Source organism: Palaemon carinicauda, chromosome 1 (assembly GCF_036898095.1).
Source record: "Palaemon carinicauda isolate YSFRI2023 chromosome 1, ASM3689809v2, whole genome shotgun sequence".
Lineage (NCBI taxonomy): Eukaryota > Metazoa > Arthropoda > Malacostraca > Decapoda > Palaemonidae > Palaemon > Palaemon carinicauda.
The window spans coordinates 155,461,026-155,481,025 of record NC_090725.1 but is presented as its reverse complement, the minus strand read 5'-3'; the positions used below and the strand labels follow the sequence as shown (position 1 = coordinate 155,481,025).

The 20,000-nt window shown below is 35.8% G+C and overlaps 1 protein-coding gene across 4 annotated transcripts in view; it reads right to left on the bottom strand.

Moving 5' to 3' along the window:
• Hsf (Heat shock factor) overlaps positions 1 to 20,000 on the bottom strand; it is a 562,710-nt gene that overhangs the window by 44,680 nt on the left and 498,030 nt on the right. For all 4 annotated transcript variants that reach the window (XM_068385887.1, XM_068385865.1, XM_068385876.1 and 1 more), the window contains one exon: positions 11,553 to 11,658. In XM_068385887.1, coding sequence (XP_068241988.1) covers positions 11,553 to 11,658 — 106 coding nt within the window. The remainder of the gene's footprint in view (positions 1 to 11,552; positions 11,659 to 20,000) is intronic.

Here is a 20,000-nt window from a genome sequence, read left to right as displayed (position 1 = left end):
GGCCCTAAGCGAAACACGTTGTAAGGGGATTGGTGAGGAAATCTTAGACCAACAATATATATATATATATATATATATATATATATATATATATATATATATATGTATATATGTATATATATATATATATATATATATATATATATATATATATATATATATATATATATATATATATTCAGGAAGAACTGATGGATTTGGAAGAGAAGGCGTGGGAATGATGATACCAAGAGCAGAAAAGGCATTAGCTGAGCGGAGAGCTGTAAACAGCAGATTGTAAAGTTTAAATCAAAGCACTGCAATATGAGCACTATAGCGTGCTTTACACCAACAAATGATGCCCCTGAAGAAATGGAAGATTATTACTATGAAGAACTGCATGGTAATAGATGAGATCCCAGAGAGAGATATGAAAATTGTGATTGGTGACTTCAATGCTAAATTTGGAAAGATTAATCAAGGTATAAAGAATGTGATGGGTGTTGAAGGATTTGGCGGAATTGCAAATGAAAATGGAGCCCATTTTTCAAGTTTTTGTTCACTTAACAATCTTGTTATTGGAGGTACTCTTTTCCAGCACAAGGACATCCACAAATATACATGGACTTCACCATATGGCAACTGCAAAAATAAAATAGACCACACAACCATTAATAAAGAGAGAAGGAGGACTCTGAGAAATGTCAGAAGTTATTGAGGTACAGATATTGGTAGTGATCACCAGCTCATCATTGCCACACTGAAATTAAAACTGAAAGCATCCAATAAAAATGTAGATAGAATATCTAGGCTTGATACAACTAAGCTTCTAGAAGATGAGAACAGATAAACCTTTGTAATTGAATGTAGGAATCGATTTGCGCTCTTAGAGACTTTAAGAGAAGAAGAGCAGACAATTAATGAAGAATGGTGTGATATTAAGAACATATATCAGTCAGATGGTAGTGAAGGTTTGGGACATGTAGTTACAAGGAGAAAACCATGGATATCAAAGACAGAAATTGATTGTTGTAAGTTTTTGAAGAAGTAATGAAAATTACAAGGTAGAGCATGCTAAGTATTCCAGTATCAATAGTGAAGTCAAAAGAAAAGCTAGGAATGACTGAAGAGAATATTTAGACAATAAAGCAGACGAGGCTAACAAAGCTATGAATTCAGGGAGTGGCTATGGTGTAAGAACTGATCATAGAATCATTAATGAAATCTCCTCGGGGGCAAAGAAGAAGCACATACCATCAAAAAGAGAGGTGGATCTGTTATAGCAACAGCGGATGAAGAAAGCCAATGTTGAATGGAACACTTTAGTAAGGTCATGAATAGGATATATGTAGGGAATAATTTGATATGCCTGAAACTGAGGAAGATCTTGATGTACCCACTAATGGATTCATTGTGTTTGAAGTCGAAGCTATTCTTAAAAAAACTCCACATATGGAAAGCCCCTTGATACGATGGAATAACTGCAGAAATGATATTGGCCGAAAATGAAGTGACTCCCAGAATACTTACAAATTTATTTTGTAAAATGTGGCATGAAGAGGCAAATCCTGATGAATGGGAGCTAGGAGTGTTGGTGAAAATGGTGATTGCAATAATTACAGAAGCATCACACTTACATCAGTTGCCATGAAAGTATGTAGTATGCATATTCTAAAGAGGAGAGAGAGAAAGATTGATGAAAAGCTGAGAGAATAAACAAGCAGGATTTAGAAGAGGTAAATGTTGTACTAACCAAATTTTCATTTTAGGACATATACAGCAATACGTAGAATATAGGAATCCACTTTTTATGGCATTTGTGGACTACGAAAAAAGCCTTAGATAGTGTGCACTGGTCAATTTTGTTGAGTCCCCTGCGTTATTATGACGTTCGTCTTAAATATGTAAATTTGATTAAGTCTGTTCATGAGCTTGGTAAGTGCAAAGATAATTCTTGTTCTGGAGTCCTATCGAATGAATTTCCAGTGAACAGTAGAGTACTCCAAGGGAATGTGTTGTCACCTATGTTGTTTATCCTCCTCATGGATTTTGTAATGCATTGAACAGTTGGAGATGGTGGAGAAGAATTGAACTGGATTGGTAATAGAAAATTAGCTGACCTAAAGTATGCTGATGACACTGTCCTTATCAGCAGAATACCACAGGATTTGCAATGCTTGCTTACCAGAATGCATAAATATCACAGGAGATTGGGTTCAAGATAAATAGAAGAAAAACAGATGATGAGAAAGGAATATGCATATGCAATGGAAGATGAAATATCATTGGAAGGAGAAAGGATTAATGAGCTATAATCATTTAAACATTTAGGAACTTTGATCTCTAATACAGGGTCTTTAGAATTGCAGTTTAATGAAAGATTGAAATAAGCCAATCAGACAATGGCTAGATTAAATGAAATTTGGAAATCAAATCGCCTGAAATTACACAAAAAAATCAGGCTATATATCAGTTTAGTGAGATCGGTGTTACTGTATGGATATGAGTCGTGGTATGACAATGAAACAATATCCAACTGATTTTGTATATTTGAGAACAAAGCCCTCAGAAGAATATTTGGAGTTGAATGGCAGGAGAGGAATAGAAATGGAACTGTAAGAGAGATTGATGATGATGATGATGATGTATGGATGTTGTATGTATGTATGTATGTATACATATAAATATTTATAAATATATATAATGTATATATATATATATATATATATATATATATATATATATATATATATATATATATATATATATATATATATATATATATATATATATATATGATAAATTTTATGGCTTATTTAATATATATATATATATATATATATATATATATATATATATATATATAAATTATATATGGCTTATTTGAATATATATATATATATATATATATATATATATATATATATGTATATATATATATATATATATATATATATATATATATATATATATATATATATATATATATATATAATTGTTAATACCTCTGCCAATGAAGTTGGAAGGAGATTACCTTTTGCCCTGTTTGTATTCTTTATGTTTGGGAACAGCTTCCAGGCCACAATTTTAATCGTAGAGAAATAAAACTTGCAGAGATTAACTGTTATGTAAAAAACTGGAAATGATTAAATTTTAGAAGGTCAAGGTCACTGTCAAGCATAATGTCCAATTCACGTAATCAGGCATAAGTTTGGACATTGTTGTCACAGAGACTTCAAACTTGGTTCATATTCAAGTGCATGAAAATCCATACCAATTAATATATGTTAAGCTCAAAGGTCAAGGTCGAGCAAAGGGTCGAGAAATAAGCTGCCACAGCACAGGTCTACTGAGTGTCTTTTAGTTTTGTAGAGGGGCAACATAACACTCTTTGTGCATTTTGTGATGCAAGTACCAGATTTGGAACAAATGTACACGAGTATATTGGAAACATTTTCAGACATTGGGCCACTTGAAATGCTTTCTTTATGTCCGCCATAATGGAATTCAAAATGGACGTCACTTGAAATCTATATATGCTACCATCTTTGGACATAATGAAGATACTGATTTGATTCTGGTGTCGAAATGTATATTTTGGGGGGCAAAGAATCCAATGGTACTATAGTAGAACTATCTTATGAGAGAACTTCAAGCTCATTTGCGGCGTTGCCGATTCTCCTTTATCTCGATGCCTTCGCTTCACTATGAGAAGGGAAGGAAAATGACAATAGGAAATATGGCATACACGTTGCCACATCTTTACTGGTTCAGTTCACTGAGACCTTTGGTCAAATCCTATTAAAAGCTTGAAGATTAGCTTCCGCATTCATTGTCTCGCACAATAGCCTTCCGTAAACACCAAGGAGAGTTCCCTGTATTGTGTTCTTCGCCCAGAAGAAAGAAAAATGGCATTCAACATTTATCCGTTTTTTAAATGGGAAAAGGATAATGAAACTGTTAAATTTGGAAATGACCAAGCAATCAAACGTGTCACAGATGCAACCAATATATATAAAACAACTTAGCTTAAGATTTGCAAGGAAGCAACTGAAACAGAGGAAGAATTTAGAGAACAAATTTTTATGGAAAAAAAAAAAGGTCGAAACCATAACAAATGTGGACGATTTTGATCAAGGAGATATAAGACCACATATGCTAGAATTTTATGCAAAAAACTAAATTACAACTATCAAAAAAGTTTTACAAGTAGTTAAGGAACATATTGGCTTTGGCGGATGCAAAGAATTCTTTCGAAAATCACTGCATGAAATAGGTTTCTCTTATAAAAAACTGAGCGCAAGAAAATTTCTGCTAGAGAGAAGTGATATTATAAGTGGAAGAACAAAATTTTTACGTTAAATTAAATATTTAATGGAAATGGGAGAACGGTCGTACATATATATAGATGAAACTTGGGTTAACCAAAATTATACTGTAAGTAAGTGTTGACAAGATGATTCATTTGACCATGCAACTGCCATAATAAAAATGGGAAAGGGTAGCATGCTGGATCAAAGGCTGGCTTTGTTCCAAATGCTGAGCTGGTATTCCAAGCTAAACACGATGATGGAGATTACCATAATCAGATGAATAAAGATGTATCTTAAAAATGGTTCACTAATATCATTATAAAGGAAGACATGGAAAATGGTGTCGTCTGTATTAACGAATTCATTGAATCTTTTGTGATAGAACTAACTTCACCGAACGAAGAGTCCCCATAAGCACATTTGATAACAACCTTTGTTGTTAATTAAATAAACTCTAAAACAATACTATCACCAATGTAAATATACTATATCAAAGTGAGTTAATTAAATCCTTTGTATAGAATCCTGTCTTTTAATAATCAATCAGAATTGAAAAATTAATTTGATATCAAAATTAAGATTTCTGTTGGTGTGGTAATCTTTTTTTTTTTTAAGAATTTTGTTCTTTGTTATATCTGAGTTTTTCAACTTTGTTGTCACCATGTGGTTGAAAACAAAAATAGCAAAGGAAACTATTTAAAGGGAGTATCAAATTAAAGGATTATATTCTCAGACCGTTCAAATCCGGATGAATGACTTATTAGCTGACCCTTTTCTCTTTTTCTTGGTTGGCCCAGATTAAAGCGGTCAAGCCAGATGTGCTTTAAAAATGACCCAAGAGAACTGGCAACGCCGCCAATGGGCTCCGAGTTCACTCCTAAAATGGTTTGACTATAATTGCTACTACTTGGTTTTGTCAAGTATTGGCTGCCATATTGACTTTCAAAATGACTGCCCATTAAAAATTACATTTGTGATTATCTCTGGCTCTAATACCACCACTAGAGAGTTATGGCGTCCTTTGACTGTCAAGACAGTACTACTTTGGACCCTTCCCTCTGGTTATGGTTCATATTTGCTTTGCCTACACATACACCGAATAGTCTGGCCTATTCCTTACAGATTCTCCTCTGTCCTCATACACCGGCCAATACTGAGATTAACAAACAATTCTTCTTCGTCCAAGGGGTTAACTACTGCACTCTAATTGTTCAGTGGCTACTTTCCTCTTGGTATTGGTAGATGAGACTCTTTAGCTATGATAAGCATCTCTTCTAGGAGAAGGACACGCCAAAATCAAACCACTGTTCTCTAGTCTTGGTTAGTGCCATAGCCTCTGTACCATGGTCTTCCACTGTCTTGGGTTAGAGTTCTCTTGCTTGAGGGTATATGCTGGCACACTACTCTATCTTATTTCTCTTCCTCTTGTTTTGTTAAAGTTTTTACAGTTTATATAGAAAATATTTATTTTGGTGTTGTTGCTGCTCTTAAAAAATCTCATTTTTCCTTGTTTCGTCTCCTCACTGGGCTATCTTCCCTGTTGGAGCCCCTGGCTTATAGCACCCTGCTTTTCCAACTAGGGTTGTAGCTTAGCCAGTAATAATAATTGTAATAATAATAATAATAATAATAATAATAATTATAATAATAATGACTTTAATTCTGGTGTCTGAAAGTATGTCTACATGGTGGTGGTGCTGGTGGTGGTAGTGGTATAACAGTGTAATATTGTTGATAGTAGTGGTACTGTGGTGGTGATAACAGAAACGTTAACATTGTCAATTTCATTGTAGATTCGGGAGACAGTTTCACCATATCTAAGAGGTTCAGATGAGCTGCTGCTGCTGATATGCAAACTTCACCATCAACATCACTGCACTTCACCTCAACTGACTGGAAGTTATGCCTCATATGTCAAGAAGATAAGACAGAAGCATTTACTAAACCTGACCAATCAAAGAGAAAAAAAGACATTGGGAGTGGGTACAGTTCACTCACAGAGAACTTGGTCAAATTTAGTGAACTTGGAGAGCTTGCACGATCATTTCACCTGGAAAGACTCGATGATGGTCATGGCACTTAAGTTGCAATGGTTACATATGATGCAAATATCATCAGACATGCAGGCTCCAGTAAAAAAACACCAAACTACAGAGAGCACTCAAGAAAGAAGGTGAGATGAGGACACATGCAAACAAGCCAGGTTACATTTATGCTCATCGAGTAAAGAGAAGAAGGTCCCTGAAACTTGTTTCTTCAGTGAACAACCTGATTGGGCTGACAGTCTTCACAAGGCTACAACATTCCAGCTGGACAGACAGGTTGGTGTCTGACCAACCTTTCTTGGTGATACAGAACTCCTGGGCCATCTTAATGGTGGGGATAAGATAGCGTTGGAAGCCCAGTATCACCCATATTGCTTGATAGGATGTTACAATCACACAAGAAAGGCCCAGTCAACAGGATCACAGGACACACACCAAGAGCAAAAAACCTCATCAATTGTCTTAGCTAAACTCATCCTCTACATTGAAGAAATGAAACAAGAGAAGGAGACGGCAACAGTATTCAAATTGGCTGACCTTGTCCAGCTCTATCAGTCAAAAATGGAACAGCTAGGAGTTAAGGTAGATACAAGAGTAAACTCTACACGACTGAAACAAAGACTGTTTGCTCAGTTTCCTGACATTTTACAGGTAGTAGGTTGGTCAGGGCACCAGGCGCCTGTTGAGATACTACTGCAAGAGAGTTATAGGGTCCTCTGACTGGCCAGACAGTACTACAGTGGATCCTTCTCTTTGGTTAAGGTTCTTTCCCTTTGCCTACACATACACAGAATAGTCTGGTCTATTCATTACAGATTCTCCTCTGTCCTCATACACCTGACAACATTAAGATGACCAAACAATTCTTTGTCACCCAAGGGTTAATTACTGCACTGTAATTGTTCAGTGGCTACTTTCCTCTTGGTAAGGGTAGAAGGGACTCTTTAGCTACGGTAAGCAGCTCTTCTAGGAGAAGGACACTCCAAATTAAAATCATAATTCTCTAGTCTTGGGTAGTGCCATAGCCTCTGTACCATGGTCTTCCACTGTCTAGGGTTACAGTTCTCTTGCTTGAGGGTACACTCGGGCACACTATTCTATATAATTCTCTTCTTGTTTTGTTAAAGTACTGTATTTATAGTTTTTATAGGAAACATTTATTCTAATGTTGTTACTGTCCTTAAAATATTTTATTTTTCCTGGTTTCCTTTCCTCACTGTGCTATTTTTCCTGTTGGGGCCCCTGGGCTTATAGCATCTTGCTTTTGCAACTAGGGTTGTAGCTTAGCAATTAATAATAATAATAATAATGAGGGCATACACCAAGGGTAAAGAAATCCTGATGGCATTTGAAGATGTCGGTGCTGCTCTTGCCAAAGCCTGGAAACTGGACAGGAATAGTGATGCAGTCAATCTTTCCCATGCTGCACAGATTGTTTGCCATTATGTTTGGAGAAGCCAAGCCACCCACACGATTCCCTGAAGAATGTCAAGAAAAATCTTGCCGCTGTTGCTGCTTGCCCTAGTCAATACGATCCTAGAGGGACCCAAAATCAAGGAACAGATGGCAGCCACTAATCCTACAGCATTTTCCACAGCCCTGATACTGCAGCTCCACAGCATCATACACAAGCGAACACGGGGCACCAAGTCATCCACCAGAGTCAGGAGCAGTGTTGCAGAGAAGATCCCACTTCCAATATACATAAGAATGATGCTGCATGCTCATACTTGCAAGAAGGAATTGGTAGACAAAGTGTCACACCTTGGCCCGAGAATCTTCTATGGTAGAGTGCTCCATCTCTCAGCACAAAAGGGTAACATTGTCTGCCAGAAATTTCACAAAGAACGAGTGGTCTGCCTTCCGAAAATGAGTGGCGGAGTTCACAACTGGTGCTGTAGACAACATAGATCACAACCCTAGAGCAACAACATCAAAGGAATCTTTCCACGGTACTGCCATCTCCCTGATACAACATCCTTCTTACACTGATGGAGTGGATCGGACCACTGTCATTGTTAGAGAATCTGGGGATGCACTGTCGCCCCTTTGCCACACTACCACACATGTACCACCTGTCACAAGCAGCATCAGGAAGTTGCCAGTGGCATCATTGACCAGAGGAGACTTCCAACAGCATTCTGATAAAGACTACCAATGGCTAGGCTATGCAAAGCAAGTCCTGGAAGATAACACGGATATAGTGGATAATGACAACACATCTTGGTCTTTATTTCATGCCAGCCAACAGCCACCAGATGCTTGAATCATTGGCCGAACATCAATATTTCCAATTTTCCTGGAGAGTGCCCACATAGTGGCCATGATCCAGCACTCAATGGACGTCGTGAAGAATGCTGTGGAACACCTGAATCCTGGTGGTTACTTAGTGGTTACCTTTGATCAGCCACTTTGCTTTGGCCAAGCAGATACAGTGGAAATGGCCAGAGAGCTATGGTGAAGATCAGATAATGGCGATGGTTGGTGTTCTCCACATAGAGATGGCGGCAGAGAAAACATTGAGGGACTGGCTTCAGGGGAGTGGTTGGATACAAGCACTTGTGGAAGCCCAGATTGCAACAACAGGGGCAGTAGACTCATTCCTGTGAGCATTCCATGTATTGTGCACAAGAAGAGCACATCAAGTGACTGCAGCAGCACTGTACATCCTGCAACATCGTGCGTACAACTACTACTGTCTGGGAAAAGCCAGTGATATGGAGGAACTTCCTCAGTTTGAAGACTGGCGTTGCTAAAGAAAAAAGAAAAAACTTCCCCCAGTTTTGCTACTTGGCAACCGTGCTGAAACTACAGTATAACTGTTGGTTCTAGTGTATGCGTGTTTTCTCAGGAAGGGATCGTTCATGATATACCTCAATGCTCTAACAGAGGTGGTCTTCTGGCTCCCCGCACTGGATCACACCCACTATGCTAGGTGGATACCAGTGCACCTGAAGGACATGGCTGAACTCACCACCAAACACCCACATGTAGCCAGGAAATTCAGGAAAGGCCATTTCACTGTTAAGGAAAAACAGGTGTGCTCTTCAATCCCGATTGACCAGGCACATGAACAGAATAATGTCTGCATCAAAGGATATGGTGGAGCTGTTGGGCTTACTGACAACCCTAGTGCCCTATGTTGCGGGATAGTTGCGGGACCAGAAGTTGCCAGGGTGATTGAAGAATTCCAGGATTGGAACCATCACTGGTGACGGCAAACAGCAGACACACACCATCATGATCAGATGCCAAGTGTACACACACCTCATTAGTATGAAGCATCTGGTCAAACAGAAAATATTTCCTTTTTCAAGCCAATTAGCTTGTTAACTTCAAAGACTCCACTTCAAGTCAGCCTTTTCTTTAGAACACAAAGCCCACCAACCTTGAATTATGCCCCAATGAGGAAAGTGAATGTCCTGCCAGATACAAGGCCTCTACCATTAAGGCCTAAGTCTGTAGGGCCCTAACTCATTGCTCCTCCTGGGCCGACACGCACGAAGAACTCTATCGCATCACCAGGGCCTTGTGAATAATGGCTATTCAAACAAGCAAGTACACTGCAAGGTTAAGCTAGCATTGGACACTTGGTACAAAGGTGATCAACAAACTCAGGACACCACCACCACCATCAACCTATACTAGAGGGGGTATATGCACAAAGAATACCAGAAGGACGAGAGAACAGTGAGGGACATCATCACCAACCACGTCTCCCCTTTAGATGTGAAAGATCAAGTTCACAATCTACTACCAAACGGCCAAAACGAGGTCCCTCATCAGGAGGAACAACATAGCTACGCTGACTCAGGACTTCCTTCAGCAGTCCAATTTGGTTTATTCCTACCTATGCCATGTTCCAAGAGGCCCTGTCTAAGAGACTGTCCTGCCATGTCCAGCAAGGGGCAATAAGAGCTTATGCCCTTCAGGTGCACAACCACAACATCAAATGTGAGGGGATCGTCAAGAGTACTAAGACATTGGCTGTTCTCCTGACACCAGAAGATTTAGGATCCTAAAAGTTCTCCTCATACAGCGAGAAAATCCATCCCTCAATATGACCCAAGATATTTTCCTGCTCCCCTCTTGCCGTAGGAGCAACCTCCAAAGAATGAATACTAAACAAGACATCCCAAACCTAGACCACTATGATCAGCGGCCAAGCAGGTCACCTAATACAGATTCCATCCCAGCGAGCGCTTCCGCCAATCAGAGCCCAGCCGTCGCAGAACAATAAGGCGACTCCCCACCTATGAGTCAGCAGAGAAACAGCTTGGCTGGGAATCAGCTACCCCCGGAGAGTGTCTCAGCTACTGAAAATTCGCCGCCCTACGTATGTCATTACATGCTATGCCTACAGCGCTGGATGCAGCCTATGTAAATCTCGCACCTCTCCCTACAAGCCAGCATTGCCATTTAAAAGAACGTTGCCAGCATCGTTTCACCGATTCCACAACAACCTGAGGAGGGGAGGTGATCCTCTAGAAATGGACCCCTGATAATTTTTTTTTTTTTTTACCTAAAATGTGAACTTTGTATTAAATACTCAACTAAGACTTATCCTGAATTTACTCCTCAATCATGAAGAATGACTTTTGTTCAATTACTGACAGAATGCAGTAATCCAGAAAAGATCACCTGAGCTATAGAGAAGATAGACTGTAAAATCAATGCTACTGAGGCAGCCATTGTTTTCAACAAAACAATAATAATAACAATAATAATAACTGCTCCATTTCCATAACTCCCTATATTATCTTGGATTAATTTCAAGTCCAAGAACAGATCCCTAAATTCGACGAGTATATGTACAATGGACTTGTCATAAACTTATATCTCTCTTGATATCTTGATTGGTATAGTCCTCGTAGACATGGTTTCGGCTAAGAGGAATAGAATCTCTGCCCACTTAGAAGCTGTTATCATAACTTTATTTCCAATGGTTATAAATTCATGATGGACATGGGTGCATTAACACTTTTCATCTCTAAATGGGCTCTACTAATAATTATCAATAAAAAGAAAATACAAGAATCAAATTCATGGTCTTTTTTCAATAAATATCACTAAATAAAACATACAGTACTAAACTATTTATACTTTATAAGAATAGAAAGTAAAAAGAAAATACCTAGGGCCATTTTATATCTTTCATCAGGTAAAATAAATAAATTTAAAATAAATTGTAACCAACATGCAATACATTACTTACACTAAGAAGCATAGAAGGATCAACGTTAAAGCCTCCAGTCGCTATAATTTCTTGTAATGACTCTATGGAATTTTGCATCTCATCCATATGTGTTTGTATATCATTCCTGGAAAGAAAAGAAAAACTTTAAATTTCTTTGAAATAGAATCCAGAATTACTTGATGACTTGATTATGAGAAGAATTTTGAGTACAGTACCTAATAAACATTGAAACCTAATGTAACCACTGATAACATTTTATTACATTTGGTCTGAAAAATGGAATTTTAATAATAATGTTTTTTTATTTCTAAACTCATCTGATGTTGATATGCTTCCCCTCAAGAAGCTCCGTTAATTGACATTTACCCATCAAATCTATTCAAAATTTCCAATTTACTTTTATTTCAAAGTAAAACCAATCTAGTGGTTAATTAGAAGGGACACCAATAGGTGCATGTTTTCCTGTCTCACCAATTACACCAAGACGTATCTCCCTATCAGGTTGTGATAAGGTTTTAATGTTTCAAGTAGTCTTCCCTGCTGCATTTGTTAGTATTTCTGCACAGGGAAAGCAGTGTTTTAAACACCCTTTGAGATGATTACGATGTCTCACGGTTCTTCTCAGGGAAGATATTTTTGAAGTTCAAGTCTTTATAGAACTAGAGCGTATATGCAATGGTGAAGCTTCTATGTTGTAAACAAAATGACTGACATTCGATTCTCACAAATCGAGGAGAAAAAGAAATCTTTAGTTAAAGGGGCATTACAAAGAGAAGATAGTTGATTATTATAAAATTGATAATGATAAGATAGGACAATACTCACTTACCAGACAAGTTAGTGATGAGCATTTATAGATCTTGACTTATTCGAATTCCTTGGTAGTTTTCAAAAGGCCAACAAGCATTCTCTTGTGGGTGGTAAGAATGACTTGCCTGCTGGTTACTTACACTAACATAATTTCCAGTCGTGTCTATAGGAGACAATCACATTCTGTTCCTTCAGTATGGGTTCTGAATGTGCACTTGCCTTTACAGAGTCAAGTTCCTCTTGTAAAGTATAACTTTTTAATTAATGTAGATCTTTCTGCTGCTGAACCCTTGCAGTTCTGTATTCCTAGTCGTTCTTTTAGACATTAGATTGTGCTAAGCAGAAGACCAAGTAAATAGTCTGGATCATTACATCCTTCCTCTCCCCAAAGTGATTTTAAGCAGCATAGCTTTTAATTTGAGAGATGGGGTTTCATTTTGTAAAGGCTCTTAATTTTTCATTGTTGTTGCCGATGTGTCAGCTAAGGCTTGTAGTACAGTGGCTTATTTATATTCAGTCAGGAATTTTCGTTACAAAATTTTAATAAAAAAAAAAAATACATTTCTATTTTTCTAGTAGTCCCATTATAGAGGCTATGCCTTTAGCCCCTAAACCTCAATTATGCACAAACTAAAATGCCAGTTATAAATAATGAGTGTGAGGCTCAAGTGTTGACATGAATCTAAAAAATAAAGCCCTTTTATAACCTTTTCTTTAAGATTGTACAGCATACACCTCTCAATTCCCTCTTTTTATTGCGGATAAGTCATTAAAAGGTTATCATTATTACTATAAACAGCTGATAATTTTATCTACGTTTAGTCTCAATACCTCAAGAGCGTTTTAACTTGTATTTTAAAAACATATTTAGAAAATACAAAACGTATTAGTTCAATTATCATATTGTGAAAGCTATCTTTCAGGACACATTAGTCCCCCTATGTACTGTAAACTTTATTAATATATTTATCATACATAAAAGCTATCACTCAGGTTATATAAATACATGTAAGTACTGCACTTCATTTTAGGACAAGTACTAAGGGTATATAACCACTGGATATGTAAATGGTGCACCTTTTCTTTAGCATATTCAGAGTATATAACTACATGTCTGTACTGCACCTTTGTAAATCTATAAACAGCACACTTTTTTTAGTACAATCACTCAAGGTAGAGCCATATATAGAGAGACTCTGGCCAGCTGAATTTATGGCACCATCTTGCATGTGTTGCTCTCCGCTGTAATATAATACCCAGCGCTCCTTTGCCATTTGCTACTGTCTTATATGTTACTAAATGTTAACTTGGGTTCTCTTCTATCGTTCAAGATGTTAACCTAATCGAAATATACATAATCGTTTATATTTTTTTTTAGTTTTAATTATGATAGTGAAATATGTTTCGAACATTTACCAGTTACCTATTTTCATGAGGGTAGTCCTTATCATCATATTCTTACTTCCAAATTGACTTCCTTTTGCTTGTAACACCAGTTTTTACGAATACCCTTATGTTTTTAGTAACACTGTGTAAATAAATATTGGATTAAAATTGAGCCATTTATTCCTGATGTCATGGAAAGAAGAAATGATAAGTTTTTTGTCTTGAGTGTGCATCAAATGCATTAGTCTTCCTAATAAATTGTTTATGCTCCCAAAACTTATTTCCACTTCCTCAAGTAATCTCATCTCTAATCCCTTAATAACCTAAAATCTGTATTACTGTAATAAGCTAGGCAGTTTGCTTTATATTGAATACTAATATATATATATATATATATATATATATATATATATATATATATATATATATATACATTTATATATATATACTGTATATACATACATACACACACACACACACACATATATATATACATATATATATATATATATATATATATAGATACACACATGTACACACACACACACACATATATATATATATATATATATATTCAAGTGTTTAAGTGTGCATGTGTAGGCCTAGACAGTATATATGTGTATATGCGTGTGTGTATATATATATATATATATATATATATATATACTGTGTATATATACATAATTACACACATATATAAATACAGTATATTTATAGTATATATATTTCATAATCTCCTACGTCTTTGGACGCAAAGGGCCTCGGTTAGATGTCCCCAGTTGTCTCTATCTTGAGTTCTTAAATCAATACTTTTCCATTCATCATCTACTACTCGCTTCATAGTCCTCAGCCATGTAGGTTTGGAACTTCCAAATCATCTAGTGCCTTGTGGAACCCACTAAAAGTTTGGTAAACTAATCTCTCTTGGGGACTGCGAAGAGCATGGCCAACCATCTCCATCTATCCCTCACCATGATCTCATCCACATATGGCACTAGAGTAATCCCTCATAGTTAATTTCTAATCCTGTCCTGCCATTTAATTCCCAATATTCTTCTGATCGCTTTATTCTCAACTCTACAAAATCTGTTGGATAATGTTTCATTATCATATCACGACACATGTCATACTGTAATACCAATCTCACTAAACTGATATATAACCTAATTTTATAAGTAACTTCAGGCGATTTGATTTAAAAATTTTACTTAACCTTACCATTGTCTAATTTCCTTTTTTCAATCTTTCAATAAATTCCAATTCTAAAAAACCAGCATTAGAGATCAAAATTCCTAAATATTTAAATGATTCAACCTCATTAATCCTTTCTCCTTCCAATGATGTTTCGTCTTCCATGACATATTCTGTTCTCATCATTTCCGTCTTTCTTCTATTTATCTTGAGCCCAACCTCCTGTGATATTTTATGCACTCTGGTAAGCAAGCATTACATATCCTTTAGTGTTCTGCTAATGAAGACAGCGTCATCAGCTTACTCTAGGTCAGCTAATTTTCTATTACCAATCCAGTCCAATCCTTCTCCACCATCTACAACTGTTCTATGCATTACAAAATCTATTAGGGCAATAAAAAACCTAGGTGGTAACACATTCCCTTGGAATACCAGTGTTCACTTGAAATTAACTTGACAGAACTTCACTAACATTAACTTTGCGCTTGCTAATTTTCATATTTAAGAGGAACTCCATAATAACGTAGGACTCTCCACAAAACTGGCCATTGCATTATCAAAGGCTTTTCCACAGTCCACAAACGCCATCAAAAATGGATTTCTACATTCTACACATTGCTGTACATGTCTTAAAATGAACATTTGGCCAACGCAACTTATACCTTTTCTAAATGCCGCTTGTTGATATCTCAGCTTTTCATCAATCTTTCTGCCTAGTCTCTTTAGAATAAGCATAATATATATTTTCATGGCAACTGACATTTTTTTGCCATATTCACCAACACTCCAAGCTCCCATTCATTAGGTTTTGCATTTGCGCCACATTCTAGAGCATAATTTTAAGTACTCTGGGGGTCACTTAATTTTCGGACGATATCATCTATAATATCCAGGGCATTTCCATCTCTTGAGTTTTTTTTTTTTTAAGATAGTTTTGACTTCAAACATATTGAATTCATTTATGGGCACATCAAGGTCTTCCTCAGCTACAGGTATATCAATCAAATTATTCCCTTCATATCTGCTGTTCATGGCCTCACTACAGTGTTCCATCCAACGTTGCCTTTCTTCATCTTCTGTTTTTATAACAGATACATGTCTCTTCTTGATCGTTATATGCTTCTTCTCTGCCCCATACAGATTTCACTAATAATTCTATGAGCAATTCTTACACCATAGCCACTCCTTGAATTCATAGCTTTGTCAGCCTCGTCTGCTTCCCTGTCTACATGTTCTCTCCAGTCATTTCTAGTTTTTCTTTTGACCTCACTATCAATACTAGAACACTTATCCCAAGTACTGGAATACTTACCATAAGTATCATTTGAAACCCATGGCTTTCTCCTTGTAACTGCATGCCCCAAAACTCTCCGTCTCTCAAAGTCTCTAAGACTGTAAATCGATTAATACATTTAATTGCAAATGTTTCTCTGCGCTCATCTTCTAAATGCTTAGTTGTATCAAACCTAGGTATTCTATCTGCATTTCTGCTGGGACTTTGTTTTAATTACAGTGTGACAACGAGGAGGTAGTGATCACTACCAATATCTGCAACTCTATAGCTTTTGACAATTCTCAGAGTCCTCCCTCTCTCTTTATTAATGACTACGTGATCTATTTGATTTTTGTAATTGCCAATTGCCACATGGTGAAGTCCATGTATATTTGTGGATGTCATTGCGCTGAGTACTCCCAATGACCATATTATTTGAAGATTAAAAAACTTATAAAAAGTTCTTCATTTTCATTAGCAACTTCGCGAAGAACCATCATATTCTCTATTCCTTGACTATTCCTTCCAAATTTAGAATTGAAGTCACCAAACACAATTTTCATATCACTCTCTTGGATCTCATCTAATACACTCTGCAGTTCTTCACAGTATTCTTCTTTTCTTTCTTCAGAGGAAGCATTTGTTGGTGCATAGCAAACTACAGTAGGATCCCGAAATAAGCATGTTCGAATTGTGTGGTCGCTAGTTCTTAAAATCAAACTTTCTATATCTGCAAAGCTATTCATAGTCTACGAGTTACATAACACATAAAGGATCAAATCTATTGTTTTGTTTAAGCATTGGTAGGCTAGCGTAGGCTTAAGTACATAAACCATAATGAATGTAACCATACCATACTTACTTACATTCTATTGGCATAATTTCCTAGTAAATAGCCTACTTGAGGAAAAACTCCATGTCAACAATGAAATCAACTCTTTTCAATGCGAGTCCAGCTAAGAAAATGTAAACAATGAGTTTGGTTACATTATCAGCAACCTACAGTATATCTTTCTCTTTCTCTAACCGTTCTATAATTTTAATGATAGTAATAACATTTAGATTAGCATAATATATATTTCTGAATAAATCCATCGTGATTCAAATTATACTTACTTCCTTTAATTTTGCAACATCTTCTCTGTCACATCAAACGTTATAGCGGTAACATTATCATCCTGTAACTTTTAACTTAGAATTAGTCTACTACTTGATGTGGGTACAAGCTGTTACAAAATCAACCGGACTTATCACTTTAATTAGTAAAAATATTTTGGCAATGGAATGTACAATTATTATTCTTTGTATCAGTTTAGAATTATTGTAAGTCATCCTACTGGCACTAGTTGTGGTTTGTTGTTGACTAGACGAAAATAAAATGGTTTTCCTCTTTTGCAATGTGCGTTGAATCTTTCATGGATATGGTAAGTAAAATCATTAATGATCGGCAACGAAACGTAAACAAGTTTTATTTTGGGTTGCGTGTTATGGAAAAACCTGATATAAAATCACCTTCATTTAATTAATTTTGAAGTAAGTAAAATCATATTAATAATAAAATCCATTACATAATCAATACTTGGTGGGATATCTGTGTCTGCTAAAGCTAACTATACACAGGTGTGTAAATGCGTTCATTTATGATTGACGATGAAATGTAAACAAAGCAATGGTTTCCGTTTTAGGTGGCGTGTAGAAAAAGCATGATATAAATTGTCTTTTATTTAGTTAATTTTGGATTTCAAATGATACAGCAAAGGCTACTCTATACACGGATGGTTTTGTAATTCACCAGTCATCTTATATAACAGATATGATCTTAATTCATTAAAATTTGTCCTAATTTAAGGTCATCTCGCACACGAAAATATACGCCATTTACACCCGACCTGGGTAAAACTTTAATATAACCTTTTTAATGTTTTAATTATTCAAAAGAACAAATTGATATTAAAAAAATACAGTGAATAGTATTACATAAAAATATTGAAAATGGGTAGTAAAAACATTTGAATGGGTAAGTTGCCATTTGTCTTGGCCGTAATGGAATTATTCCCATAAATGTTACGTGTTTCGATATACGAGATTTTTCATTTATTGACCAAATTCTCGCATATGTGGGAACCCTACTGTATTTCACTATTTTGGTTTAAACTTTGCAAATTACAATCTACTATTTACATTACAGCCACTCACTTAATGCCTTTTCTGCTCTTGGTGTCATATATATATTATATATATATATATATATATATGTATATATATATATATATATATATATATATATATATATATATATATATATATATATATATATATATATATGAACATGTTTCACCGAGGGCCAAGATATCCAAACTATTTTTCATATATTCATTCTCCACTTCCTGATAACTTTCCAATCTGATTCATAGTTCTAACATTCCAATTACCAATTTTAATTTTTCTTTAGTATTTATAATCCAGGAAAAACTTAGCAACGCGCTATGTCGGGACTGGGAGGCCATTCTGTCATTTTCTCTTTCCATTGACTGACTAAATCCATAGAGGATTCATGGCTAGATTCATCAAAGGATAGCTAGTTCCTTGTGATGCACAGTGCCTATCTAACTAAGGTAAGGCAAACGACTCCTGCCATTCTATACTAATTTCATTAAGATCATCCGCCAAGCATCAGGAGTAGAAGCAGAAGAGACAGCTTGTCTATCCCTAAAAGTAATCAGCCACTTCTGAGTAGTTAAGTCACTGGAAACTCAGTTTCTAGGACCTGGGTTCGATTACCTGGCCAACCAGAAGCTATTATCATAAAGTTGATTCCCTTCTTGAGTCTCTGATCCCGAGGTAGAGAAAATTCGACATTAAGAGGTATATATATATATATATATATATATATATATATATATATATATATATATATACATACATACATATATATATATATATATATATATATATACATATATATATATATATACACATACATATATATACATATATATATATATATATATATATATATATATATATATATCTGTGTGCATGTGTAAATATAAATTACCTGGATAATATAATTTACTTTTACATCAATATAACAGAATTACTTTTATTAGCACCAGAACACTACAATGAATTTGCATACAAATGTTCAGCAAGTTTTCATTTTGCAAGGAATCCTCTGGTTCTGTTTGCCTATCTTTTCAATGGAGGTTTTCGTAATATAAACTTTGACTTGGTGAAAATAAAGCCCGATGGAACTGCACATAACTTGAGTTTATTAAGGCCATCAGCTAATCTCTTTGCGTATCGACCAACATTAAAATTATGCTTAACATATAGAATATCATCTTCAATATAAAATAAATCATCAATAACTATAAATAACTATGAATAAATTACAAATCTAAACCTTTTTTGTATGATATTAGTACTGTAGCTGTAAGAATTCAAATCAACCACATTATAAGAGTAGAGAAGAAACCTAAAGCTTTCCAAGCAAATTGTTGTGTCCAATATTTCCTCTTTATTTTTATTTCCCATTGCTATCCCTTGTGTCGGTTTCTAGCGAATTTTTGCATAATTTTATCTTTCACAAACTTTACTGAACATCGCACTGCCACAAAGTATACCATGATTTATGTAAATTAGGAGAATCCTCCCAAATTATGAGAACGTTTACGCCGTTGATCAGCCGACAGCTGCAATATAGTGCCTTTATCTCGTTTGAACCAAATCAGACCAATCCCGTTTGCCTGACTGGTTAGAGTATGGCCAAACACTCTCTATCCACAGCTCTGACTCAGGATATA